Source organism: Microtus oregoni, unplaced genomic scaffold (assembly GCF_018167655.1).
Source record: "Microtus oregoni isolate MIOR12 unplaced genomic scaffold, Mior012 000015F_ref0000493, whole genome shotgun sequence".
Classification (NCBI taxonomy): Eukaryota; Metazoa; Chordata; class Mammalia; order Rodentia; family Cricetidae; genus Microtus; species Microtus oregoni.
Genome location: NW_024543074.1, coordinates 27,770,442 through 27,783,940, shown reverse-complemented (window position 1 = coordinate 27,783,940; position 13,499 = coordinate 27,770,442). Strand labels below are relative to the sequence as shown.

Sequence of the window (13,499 nt, the reverse complement as noted above, 5' to 3'; positions counted from 1 at the left end):
GTTTAAAGTGAAAAAAAAATGAGCACCAGGAAACTTAATGCTAAGCCAGTGTTTGTGCTGGAGAGATAATGAGATTAAGGGGATGCCGCATCTGCACTGGGATAAAGGGAAGGGTACCACCCTCAAGGCAAGTGATGCTTCTGGACTAGTCAGAGGAAAGAGGACTTGTGATCAGACAAACCCAGGGCCACCACTATGCCCCAAAGTCAGGGGCAGGCTTCTGTATTTGCCCAACTACAGAAATAACGGTGAAACAGAAAGGACTGTTGGGATATATATCCACTACACAGCCCGACAGGAAGGAAAACATCACCTCTGCATTGGGATAAGATGTCCAGGGTTCAGAGTCCCTCGTCAGCCATTTTCACACCGGTATCTGACCGGCTGCCTACTATCTGCAACCACCTAGAATTTTGACTGATTTCGTTATAACGCTCATTTTAGAGTTGGGTATGTTGTTTTAGGCCTCTAATCCCAGCATCAGGGAGGCTGAGGCAGGAGGATTGCCTCAAATCCAAGGCCAGCCTGAACTACTAGTACATAGTTCAAGTCAAGATTAGGACTCTGCCTCACAAACAGACACAAAGGTCTATTTCACTGGGCATGGTTGCTTATCCCAGCACTTGGAAGGCTGAAGCAGGAGGATCAACACATTCATATTCACACACGTTCTGAGGCAAGAAGAGACCAAATTTATTCAAGAGAGAGGAAGGCCAGCAAATAATTCGTATTGCCTGAACAAGCGAGGGGAATCACGTTCAACCTTAAGGTGTTTGTCAAAGCACCATTCCCTGAAGTCTTTCCTGACCTCAAAGCAGGTCTCGCCTCGCTCGTAGAAGATGACAGGTGTGCCCTAAATCTAAGGGCCTCGGCTGACAGACTCTGAGGGAGGTGAATTGGCACAGACGTGGAGGTGTGTGTGCAGGGTACTTCTGCACGTTCCCACGGGAAGAGAACCGGAGTTGCAAGTTTTCCAGCCCACGGAAACGGCAGGGGCGCGCAGAGCGGCTTCTGTGGAGCGGAAGTGCATCCCGGGAGCCGTTCTAGGAAACCCGGAGGACCCCGCGTGTCAGTGGTCGAGGGCACAGTGGGTTTCGCGAGGTGCCCTGGGACGTTGCAGGGAGCCGACCGGCCCTCGCCAGCCGGGTGGCGATGGGGTGAGTTAGGGTGAGAGCAGCGGCCAGGGAAGCGGGAACGGGCGAGGGGGCGTGGGCCCGCTGGCCACCTGTTCCTCCCGCGAGTGCGGCCCGCGCGGATTGGCCGCAGTGCCGCGCGGCACCGGAAGTGGCCGGTGTCCGTCGCCCGTGACAGCAGACAACAGCTGCGGTTCTGTGCGCACCGCGGTGCAGCGCTCCGGGCCGGCGGATGAGCGTGGGCGGCATCCGCCAGCGGTGAGGCCTCTCTGGTTCCGTCCTGCCCGGGGGAGGAGGGCGCCGGGCTCCCAGCCTCCAGCCGGAGTCCTGAGTGTAGGCTGGCCCTGACTCTGGTTTGCTGTGTGATCTTAGACTTTATGGCACCGGGGTCCCTTACTCCCTTGCCCACGGAGAGGGTGGAACCTGGGCAGTGTCAGAGATTGTCCCCAATTCTGCTGCTTCCAGGCCTTGTCAGCCAGGGGACTGGAGAAACAGAATCCAACGTGGGCATACCTTAGAACCTGTGCCTATTCTTTTCTTTATCCCCCACCCCCGCCCCGCCCCGCCACGTTGGTATTCCATTCCCTAAGGATACTGCTAGAACGACTGACGGGCAAAAGCTAAGGCCCCCGTGGCATGTTGTGACCCGTGCTAACAGACAGGATATTGGCTTATGTTGGCTTATAAAGATTAAAGAAGATAGAATTCGGTGAAGAGATGGCTCAGTGGTTAAGAACACTTGCTGCTCTTCCAGTTGGTTTCCAGAACTCACTCAGGCAGCTCAGATCATCTGTAAGTCCAGCTCTGGGGCTTTGGCTCCCTCAGGCACCTGCACTCAGGTGCACACTCCTATATGCAGAAACACAACACATCTACACATAATTAAAAGTGATAATAATAATAATAAGGGAGACCAAATTGAGCACAGCATTAACAGAGTTCCCTTGATACTGGGTACCAGAGGAGGAAGATAATAGTGTCTTGGGAGAAGAACTTTTTTTTGTTTTAGTTTGATGTTTTTGAGATGGGGTCTCACAGCCTAGCTGGCTAGTTTAGAACTCACTGTGTAGACCAGGTTGACCTCATACTCTCAGACATCCACGTGCCTCTGTCTCCCAAGTGCTGGGATTAAAGGTATGTGTCACCATGCCAGGCAAAGAACTCATTTTTTATAAGTAATTGCTATATACATATAATAAGTTATAATACACACACTGCTCCGGTCTCTAGGTAGGACTGTCTGGTTCACCATCAAGACAACTGCAGATTTGTTACCCAGATAGCAAACAAACCTTCACTGAATGTTTACTAGGTATCAGAAGTGTGCGAAGCACTGAGATGAACAACATGGGTACTATCATCTTTGCTCCTGATCTACAGCACCGTTCTCAACTTGTGGGCCGGGTCACAACATTTTGGGGGTCGAACAACCCTTTCACCGGGGTTGTCTAACACCACCGGAAAGCATAGATATTTACATTATGATTCATAACAGCAAAATTACAGTTACAAAGTGGCAATGAGAATAATTTTATGGTTGGGGTCACCCCACCATGAGGAACTGTATTAAAGGACTGTAGCATTAGGAAGGTTGGGGACCACTGTGCTAGAGGAAAGTGAGCAGGTCGCACAGTAGCGTAATGGCCCCATGGAGAAGTAACATTTGCTAGGGCCTGTAGATCAGAGAATACATGGGGGGGGGGCAGCACATACTTCCGCTGCATCGTGAAGGGGTTTGTTAAGGGCACAGGTGGGCAGTGGTATTCCAGGAAGTGAGAAGAACTTGTCCTCAAAGGCAGAGAGATTAAAGAATGGACAATGGAGTGCGGAACACCGAGCACATCTGGAGCTGCCAGTTGTTATGGAGAATGTGAGGTAGAGGTGGGAAAAGGAAACAGGTTTGGTTGTGAGCATTGTGAGCTGTGGGAAACCTTGGTTCTGGAGGCCTTGAGAGGAGCAACAAACAGGAAGTGGGGTGGAAACTGTAGTTGAGAGAGGTGAGAAAGGTTAGTGAAGGCTTCCAGGAAGAGCTAGTCCTCTTGCCAGATGAATAATGGAATTCAGCTCACCCTGGCTTAAAAATATGTGGTGTTTTTAAGTTTTATTAGACACTTTACTAATAGATATGTGTATCAGAACTTTCTGAATGAGATTTTTTGAGACTTTTCTCCATAGTGCATTGCAAAGATAACGCTGATTTGATATTCACGTCTGTAACCCCAGGTGCTCTGGAGGCTAAAGCAGTAGCATTGTGAGTTAGAGGCCAGATTTGGAGACTTAGTGGGAGCCTCTCAAAATAAAAAGGAAACAGGGCGTGATGACACATGTGTTTATTCCCAGTACTTGAAAGGCAGAGGCCGGTGGATCTTTTTGAGCTCCATGCCAGCCTGGCTTACATATCAAGTTCTAGGCCAGCTGTGACTACATACTGAGACCCTCCCTGTCTCAAAAAACAAGCAAATAAACAAAAACACTCAGAAGAGCTGGAGGTATCGCTTAGTGGCTGAGTCTTGGGTTAATCATTAGAACTTTGCGGGGGTGTGGGGTGGGAGGTGGAACTCCATCAAAACCAAAAGTAAAAGATAAGCAAATACAGGAGACATGAAGATTTGAAAAGGAAGTCCAGAGGGGGTTGGGAAATACATAGCCACTTGAAATACCAGCTCCTGAAACCTGTTCTTGGCTGGGTATTAGAAAGGCGTTTACTTGTGGAAATGGTTATTTTTTTGTTTTTTTACCCGGCATCTCACTGTGTAATCCAGACTGGCCTCAAATTCATGATCCTTCTGCATTGTCGTCCCTGCCTCCCCATTCTCTCTCTCTCTCTCTCTCTCTCTCTCTCTCTCTCTCTCCCTCCCCTCTCTCTCTCTCTCCCTCCCCTCTCTCTCTCTCTCTCCCTCCTCTCTCTCTCTCTCTTTCTCTCTCTCTCTCTCTCTCTCTCTCTCTCTCTCTCTCTGTTTTTCTGCTTTGTCCTCTTAAGGACTGAAGTTAAAGGCACTAGAAGAAATCTTGTGTAAGATAGTACTTCCCAAATGAAATAATGCCATGGATGGAGAAGACAGCTAACAGCTAGGTATGGTGGGCGATACATGCCTTTAACCCCAGTTCTTAGAAGGCAGAGACATAGCTCTGTAAATTTGAAGCCAACTTAGTCTATATAGTGAGATTCTGTCTCAGAAAAAGATAGTTACAATTCCATAATGTATCCTTACAGTTGTACAGACAGCATCTTTAATTTTGAAAGATTTCAACAAAAAGGAAAAATCAAGCTTTGGGATCTTTCCTTGCTTTGTGGGAAAATAAGAAGATGCTGGGGGCTTCTATCTCACTTAGAGGGAGATAACAAAGGTCTTCCAGGCCTTCAGGATTCCAGGCTAGATCAAGTTTTTCTGGCTGGTATCTCCCCAGGGTAGGCTGGTGTTGGTCACCAGCGTCTTGTGGTTGACAGGAGGCTAGGTAGAGAAAAGGACAGTACAGAGGTCACCTGCAAAGTCACTTTTCCTTCCCTGTCAAGGTTCATTGGGATGCCAGCCCCCTAAACCTCTCAGATACAGAAGGAACGCGACAGCAAGTGCAGGATATAGATAAAGATATCTGAGGGTAAAAGGATTGAATCAGCTCACATATGTCTTCTCGTCCTGTCCCGTTTATTCTTCCAGTGTTCCCCCTCTCCGTGTTCCCTCTTCCAGTGTTCCCCCTCTCCGTGTTCCCTCTTCCAGTGTTCTCTTGATCCCACCCACACAGACACAATTAGCAATTCTTTGGCAATAGCAAGGATACCAGGCATGCATTTTTCTGGGCCAAGATGGTAGATAAGGCTGACAAAGTAGGCACCTGTTAACTTACTTGTGTCTCAGAGCTGGGTGTGACTGTGAAGTGCGCAGGCATATCTGTCAAAGGTAAATAGAGGAGGGGAGAGAGGGAGTTTGTGTGTTAACTACATTTGTGTGGTTGGTTAGGCTGAAATTTGTAATTGATGTAGAAAAGAGGGAAGAAAGAAAGCCTTGCTGTGTACTTTCTGAGCACTTCTATTCCTGTGGTGGCTGGGAACACAGCATTGTGGTAGCCATGGCAATCAGTGTAAGCTGCAGGAGGAAAACGGATGGTGTTTGCTCTGCATTGGCATTTTCACCAAATGATATCCATTAGAGAGAATCTCTTATCACTAGGTTAAAGTGAAAAGCTGCCACTGTGTAATTTCTGGAGACTGCTGCTCCCAATGCCAGGCTATACAGTGAGGCTTTCATAACCGCTGATGCCCAGGTGTGAAGAAATTCCTTTCTCTGGGGCTGGTTTGATGTAGATTTGACTGTGAGAACAAAGGTTTGAGTGAATATTTTTACACCAGGACCCCACAGTGTGGGGAAAGGTCATCCAGTTACTAGTACAGAGGGATTATGCCCAATAACTGATTAATACACTGCTGGGGTTTCTTTGTGATGAATCCCACTGTGGAAAGGGGGGTGTTGACCAAGGTTTCTGTCCCCCTGGTCCTGCAGCCATTCAGTCCTAAAGAAATACAAAGAAGTTTCATTAATTATAAACTGGTTGGCCTATTAGCTCACGCTTCTTATTAACTAATTCTTACATCTTACAGTAATCTATAATTCTTGTCTGTGTTAGCCACGTGGCTTGGTATCTTTATCAGTGAGGCATTCTCATCTGGCTTCCTCTGCAGACTGCAGACTGAGCTTTCCTCTTCTCAGAATTCTCCTGTTCTCCTTGCCCCACTTCTACTTCCTGCCTGTACATTCAGCCTCTACTTCCTGCCTGACTACTGGACAATCAGCATTTTATTAAAGAAATACAACTGGGGCTGGAGAGATGGCTCAGTGGTTAAGAGCATTGTCTGCTCTTCTAAAGGTCCTCAGTTCAATTCCCAGCAACCACATGGTGGCTCACAACCATCTGTAATGAAGTCTGGTGTCCTCTTCTGGCCTGCAGGCATACACACAGATACATAATAAATAAATAAATAAATAAATAAATATTTTTTTAAAAAAGAAATACAACTGATAAATCTTCACAGGGTACAAGATCATTGTCCCACAGCAGGGGAGCACTGTGGCTTCACAGGGTTTTACAGAAATGACAGCAACTATTCAAAAGGCAAATATTCCCAAAGCTTTGCAAGTTGGGTGCTAATCTTGTGATTTTTGTTAACTGTTTTCTCACCATATAGTTCAGTGGACCACAGTGATGTGGGTTGTCCTTCTGTATGTGTGTTGCTTTTATTGGTTAATGCATAAAGTTGTTTCGGCCAGTGGCTTAGCAAAGTAAAGCCAGGCAGAAAGGAAATCTGAACAGAGATATAGAGAGAGTAGGTGGAGTCAAGCAGACGGCAGTCAGCTGCTGAGGAAACAAGACATGTAGAAGATGAGGTGATGCCACGGCCATGTGGCAATACATAGACTAGTATAAATGGGTTATATAAGATGTAAGAGCTAGCTAGAAACATGCCCGAGCCATCGGTCAGTGTTATAACTATAGCTCCTGTGTGATTATTCATGTCTGAGCCATCGGTCAGTGTTATAACTATAGCTCCTGTGTGATTATTCATGTCTGAGCCATCGGTCAGTGTTATAACTATAGCTCCTGTGTGATTATTCATGTCTGAGCCATCGGTCAGTGTTATAACTATAGCTCCTGTGTGATTATTCGTGTCTGAGCCATCGGTCAGTGTTATAACTATAGCTCCTGTGTGATTATTCATGTCTGAGCCATCGGTCAGTGTTATAACTATAGCTCCTGTGTGATTATTCATGTCTGAGCCATCGGTCAGTGTTATAACTATAGCTCCTGTGTGATTATTCGTGTCTGAGCGGCCGGGAGGTGAAAACGCAGTCTGTCTACACCACAGCATCTCCCTCATCGTCTGACTCATCATTCTCCCCACCTGGTGGGCTCTCCAGTCCTCACTGTTCTCTCATTTTCTTGCCCCTTAAGCCCTGTTGCTCTACCAGTACCACCCCCTTTAGTACAAACATTTTCAAATCTGCCACCAGAGAAAACCCGTGTCCTTGTAACACTCTCGTATTGCAACAAATCCGTTTCTCAGTCCCTGTCCCTGTGTCTCTGTTTCATCTGTGGTTCCTTTGTTGTCCCAGGCGACAGTTTCTAGTTTTTAAACCACTGGACCTCCCATCTGCTTAAATGGTGTTCGATTTTGTTTTGAGGGTCTGAGAATCGACTCCCACTGGGCCTGTGTGTGCCTGGTAAATGCTGACACTGGACTTTGTTCCTAGGTTTTTTGTTTTGTTTTGTTTTAATAAGGGGGGAGTAGGTCTTGTTAAGTTGCCTAGACTGGCCTCCAATTCAAAATCTTCCTACCTCAGGTTTCATAGTAACTGGGATTCTTGGCATGTGCCACCACACCTGACAACATAGATGCTTTTCAGTTCCCTCTGCCACTGCCTCGGTGACTTCCATGGCACTGTCTGTGGCTCTTCACTAACCATTTCTTCTGTCGACAGATTTCTCTTCTCCACCCCCTTTATTCTCAGAGGGTGAATAAGAACATAACCTATTCACGTTAGGTTCATTTGAGGGAGGCTTAGTAGCCAAGAGGTTAATTGTTTGTGACAGGACTGGGAAGAGTGTTGAAGAATTGAGTGGAATAAACTCCTTCAGAGGACTTTTAATTGAGGGCACCAATACCTCAAGGCAGTATCACAGGAAGGAACCAGAAGAATAAATCTGCTGCCCATCATCTCTCCAGTCTTCTGATGAGTCTCTCATTGGTAGAAGCATCTGGAAGCCAAAGGACCTGTTGTATGCCATACAAGTTAGTGTTCTTGGACAGAGAGCAAGGTGGAGAAATTGATCACTAGAGCTGAGTGGGATCCATATGACATTTGATACAATTCATTTGTCATTTGGGGGAGATTTAAAGATGGACCCTCTCATTATCCAAATGTAGAGGGGAAGAAGTTATTCTTGTTCTGATTATAGCTACGTCATGTCACTCCTTTGACTAGGTGACCTGTCTACACTGTGGCCTGCTCTGTAGGGCAGATGGGTAATGCAGACTGGACTAAGAATATGTCCTCTTGTGTGGCTATTTCATCCTAAACTCAAATATTATTTCGGTTAACTTGTCATGTTGCTTTTCTCTTGCCCTTTTCCATACATTCTGTTAATATGGCCGTTAATTTCCCTACATGTTTTCTTCAGCACTTCTGAGTTCCCCTCACTCACTGTCAGCGTCATACAGCTTCTGAGTTCCCCTACCTCAGTTAGCATCATACAGCTTCTGAGTTCCCCTAACTCACTGTCAGCGTCATACAGCTTCTGAGTTCCCCTACCTTAGTTAGCATCATACAGCTTCTGAGTTCCCCTACCTTAGTTAGCTTCATACAGCTTCTGAGTTCCCCTACCTCAGTTAGCATCATACAGCTTCTGAGTTCCCCTCACTCACTGTTAGCGTCATACAGCTTCTGAGTTCCCTCACTCACTGTTAGCATCATACAGCTTCTGAGTTCCCCTAACTCACTGTTAGCATCATACAGCTTCTGAGTTCCCCTCACTCACTGTTAGCATCATACAGCTTCTGAGTTCCCTCACTCACTGTTAGCGTCATACAGCTTCTGAGTTCCCCTAACTCACTGTTAGCGTCATACAGCTTCTGAGTTCCCCTCACTCACTGTTAGCGTCATACAGCTTCTGAGTTCCCCTCACTCACTGTTAGCGTCATACAGCTTCTGAGTTCCCCTAACTCACTGTTAGCGTCATACAGCTTCTGAGTTCCCCTAACTCACTGTTAGCGTCATACAGCTTCTGAGTTCCCCTAACTCACTGTTAGCGTCATACAGCTTCTGAGTTCCCCTCACTCACTGTTAGCATCATACAGCTTTTGCAGTTTCTCTTTACCATCCGGTCTCTTTTCTGCCTTTCGCACTCTGCTGCAGACAGTTTTTCTTACTTTCTACGGTCATGCTGTTTAGCATGTCCACCATGTGGTGTCATTTAAATAGGGCACAGCTTCACATGCTCACCCTCTCATTGCAGGCTCTGATATGGGGACTGAGAAAAAGAAGGAGCTTCCCAAGGAAGAAATTTCTGAAGAATCCAAGCCACATGGGCCAGTGTTGGAAAAGCTTTCACATGAGGTTTACCAAAGTCATGGGTTTGGAGCAGCAAGTGAAAAAGACGTATTAAAGGGACATCTGAGAAAGTCTCCTCAGGGGAGAGACTTTGCATCAGGGTTAGTTATCTTCAAGATGTCATCCTTAGGTGAGAAAGAGCAGGGTAGTAGTGGGAGTGACAGCGGCCACAGTCCTGACCCAAGTGTGGTGCTCTGCCATGGGGATCCTCCAGTAGAGAGGGACCCAAGTGTGGTGCTCTGCCATGGGGATCCTCCAGCAGAGAGGGTTAGCGTGTTTGCTACTTCTGCCCAGAGCTTCATGGAGAAGGTACAGCTTCATCAAGCACAGAGGACTTCTGGGGGAGAAAAGCCTCATACGTGTAAAGAATGTGGAAAAGCTTTTAATCAGAACTCGCATCTCATCCAGCATATGCGAGTTCACAGTGGAGAGAAACCCTTTGAGTGCAAAGAGTGTGGAAAGACATTTGGAACCAACTCCAGCCTTCGAAGGCACCTGAGAATTCATGCTGGAGAGAAGCCCTTTGCTTGTAACGAGTGTGGGAAAGCCTTCATTCAGAGCTCACATCTTATCCACCATCATCGAATCCACACAGGAGAAAGGCCTTATAAGTGCGAAGAATGTGGGAAAGCCTTCAGCCAGAATTCAGCCCTTATCCTGCACCAGAGAATCCACACTGGAGAGAAACCGTACGAATGCAATGAGTGTGGGAAGACCTTCAGGGTCAGCTCCCAGCTTATCCAGCACCAGAGGATTCACACCGAAGAGAGGTACCATGAGTGCAACGAGTGTGGCAAAGCCTTCAAGCACAGCTCGGGCCTCATCCGACACCAGAAAATCCATACTGGAGAAAAGCCCTATCTGTGTAACGAATGTGGGAAAGGCTTTGGTCAGAGTTCTGAGCTTATCCGTCATCAGAGAATTCATACAGGGGACAAACCCTACGAGTGCAACGAATGTGGGAAGACTTTCGGGCAGAACTCAGAGATCATCCGACATATTAGAATTCATACTGGGGAGAAGCCCTATGTATGCAAGGAGTGTGGGAAGGCCTTCAGGGGTAACTCAGAACTTCTCAGACATGAGAGGATTCACACTGGAGAGAAACCCTTTGAATGCTTTGAGTGTGGCAGGGCTTTCAGGAGGACCTCACACCTAGTCGTCCACCAGAGAATACACACTGGGGAGAAACCCCACCAGTGTCACGAGTGTGCAAGGACCTTTTGGGATAACTCGGAGTTGCTGCTCCACCAGAAGATTCACGGTGGCGAGAAGCCTTATGAGTGCCGGGAGTGTGCGAAGACCTTCAGCCAGCACTCGCAGTTCACCAGCCACCAGAGAATCCACACCGGAGAGAAGCCGTACGAGTGTCAGGAGTGCCAGAAGACCTTCAGTCGGAGCTCCCACCTCCTCCGACACCGGAGCATCCACTGCGTCGAGTGACCTGCGGGCCAGGACTGTGTGGAAAGGCCGAAGCAGGCTCTTCGTTTCTTCACACTCTGTCCCCCAGTCCTTGGGTCACATGCAAGGACAGGCCCTCCCCTGCCCATGCCCTGAGCCTTGTGGTAGCTGGCGGAAGTGATAGAGCAGTTTCATGAACTATTTATTAAGAAGTTTGTGTTCTGAATTAAATCATAAAAGTTGTTTCAGGCCTTAATTCTCCTCTGTCCTTCTTTCCTTCCTTCTTTCCCTCCCCACAGGGGTCTGCACCTGTGTCTAAATTGTTGTTCTTTGTGAAAGTGGGGACAGGATTCACTGCTATGAACTTCAGAGTTGACTCACTGTCTCCTGCGATGTTAGAAAATCGTGAGCTATTCTCCAGTTCACCGCGTAGCCTTGGGTACCTTAGTAAGCTCCCCCTGCCCCAGGCCTTAAAATCTTCCAGCCGTGTAATCAAGTTAATGATAAAACAGGAAGCTGCGTCTTTTCACATCTGCTAGGCTCCTTATCTAAGAGGCTCCCATGAGAAGGAAGCCGTTTCCAGGATGGAGTGGAAGCCTGAACACCTGGAGGAAGAACCCGAGAGAGACAGCTGAAGCTGGCTGCTGAGCACGGGCAGGAGAGGCTCAGCGGCAGCTCCTCCTGCTGCTGCCATCCTGTCAGGAAGCAGTGAACAGGGTGGGGTGGCTTTTCTCTGCCGGGCACCAGGCCGTGGTGGTGAGCTGGATAACTTGACAAATCAGGCCTGGCCTTTCCAACATCTGAGCTCTCATGCCCACCAGCTGGGGGCTCTGGGTAACAGCTGTAGATGTGACAGCTCTTCTTGGTGTGTCTTATGGCCAAGAATTCTTTTTCCAACATCTCTGCATGTCTTCTGTGTCCTCCAGTTCTCATGTTTCCATGTGTGATGCGCGTAGTAGGAACAGAAATTGCACTAAAGAAAACATTGCAGGCCTAGATTCTTATCTGAGAACTCTCCCTTTAATGAGCCCTTCAGTTCCTGGTCCTTGGTTTTCTTATCAGCAAAATGAGGGGTATTGAATGAAATGACCTCTCAAGTTTCAGGCAGTATCTCTAAGAAAATACGCTAATCACCAATTCGTTTTTTCAGTACTTGAGTTTCATAACCCAAGGCTTTGTGTTTGCCAGGCAAGCAGTCCACCTCTGAGCTTCAGCCCTAGCCCTAGCCCCATCCCCTTCCAGAGCCAGATCCCGATGAGCTGTCCAGTCACGGTGTGCCAGGCAGTGTTCTGTCAGCTTACACTATTTCCCGTGATGCCTCTGTGATGTGGGACTAGCTTTACTCAGAGACAATTTACATATAAAGTTTGTGGTGATAAATGTCCAGTTGAGTGATTCTTGGTAAATTAGAGTTGCACAGTTTTCCTCAGTGCAAGTGTTCTTAAGCCATCTTAAATGATGAATGAGCTCAGGTGGGGCAGGGAATGTTAGGTGATTCACCCATGATCGTGTTCAATCTAGAGCTAAGGGTCCAGGGGTCTATTAGCCGCTGTGCTGTGGGTAGGCTCCTTCATTAATGCCTCATTTTAAGCCCTTTGCACACTTTTTTATTGCCAGTCACTACCCAGATGTGAAGATAAAGATTTTAAACTATATCTTGGCAGATGTGACTCACCACAACCCAATTCTGCAGGTAGGCTTTCTCTACCCTGAGAGCTCTTTTCAGCTTTCTACCCTTGGCTTGAGAGAAAAACAGTCAAGTAAGCAGCTACTGAGTCCATTCCACAGCTTTGCAGGTGGCCGCTCTGCTGCCAGATGCTGGCAGGAGAGCTCTGGCTGCTTCCCTCTGGTTACCAGTACAGTGTGGTCTCCCTTGTTTTTGTTGCTTTGCTCCAGCTCAGAGTAAGCTGCGCCCGCCCCGTCCCCAGGACATCACTCACCTCTGTAATTTAGGATTTTTGTGGTCCCTTACTTTACTTCCAAGTTCATCCCTTTCCAGTCCTTATATAGAGCCAGCATCTAAGAAAGCTCATTTAAAATGTGATTGAATATTACAAAAAAATTAAAAAGCCAAGTGAAACCTTGTCTAAAAAAGACATCAGCACTCTTCAAACTCCCCAAAGGAATCTTCCCAGGACACGTTCGTGAGGACCACGGCCTCCCCTGGAGATGAGCATGCTGTAAAGGTGGAGGTTCTCATGTCTCTCCTCTCAGACTTCGCTCTCAGAAGTTCTTGGTGAAACCAGCAGTGCAGGGTTTTGTTTTGTTCTGTTTGAGACAGAGTCTTCTATGTTGCTGTAGCTGTCCTGGAATTTGCTGGGTAGACCTGGCTGATCTCAAACTCAGACCCGCTGGCCTTTGCCTCCCAAGTGCTGGGATTATAGGTGTGCACCACCATGCCCGATCCTTTTCAGGGCTTAGTTTGGGTTTTCTTGCTGTTGTTTTGGTTTTTGGCTTTCCCAAAAAGCCAATCCTTCCACCCAACTTCAACACATAGTTTCTTTCTTTTTCCTCCCTCCCTCCTTTTTCCTCCCTCACTTCCTCCCTTCCTTCTTTTGTTCTTTCTATGTCTCAAGTAGCCCAAACCGACCATGACTCTGTTTGTGGCTGAGGATGACCTTGAACCCCTGAACCTCCTTCCTTCACATCCTCAGGCACCACTATGCCCAGGTTATGCGGTGCAGGAGATCCCACTTGGCTTTGCACATGATAGGCAAGCACAAACAGGACTCCATTCTCACCTCCTCAGTTGCCTTAAACCCATCACTGTTTAGTAAAAGACAAGGCCTTTTACTTAATCCGTTCTCTTGAACATTAGTGACAAGCTTTGTTGTGCCCGAGCATGCTCAGAAGAGGAGGAAGG

General features: G+C 47.4%; 1 protein-coding gene across 2 annotated transcripts; it reads left to right on the top strand.

Moving 5' to 3' along the window:
- Positions 1-937: 937 nt before the first annotated feature.
- Zfp3 (ZFP3 zinc finger protein) lies at positions 938-10,918 on the top strand. Of its 2 annotated transcripts, none has more exons than XM_041665161.1 (2): positions 938-1,157; positions 9,141-10,918. In XM_041665161.1, exon 2 carries the CDS (start codon positions 9,149-9,151, stop codon positions 10,676-10,678), a length of 1,530 nt encoding a protein of 509 aa, XP_041521095.1. In that variant the 5' UTR covers positions 938-1,157; positions 9,141-9,148; the 3' UTR covers positions 10,679-10,918. The 2 variants fall into 2 exon arrangements, with proteins under 2 accessions (XP_041521095.1, XP_041521094.1); XM_041665160.1 differs by lacking the exon at positions 938-1,157 and adding an exon at positions 1,227-1,391.
- The last annotated feature ends 2,581 nt before the right edge of the window (positions 10,919-13,499 follow it).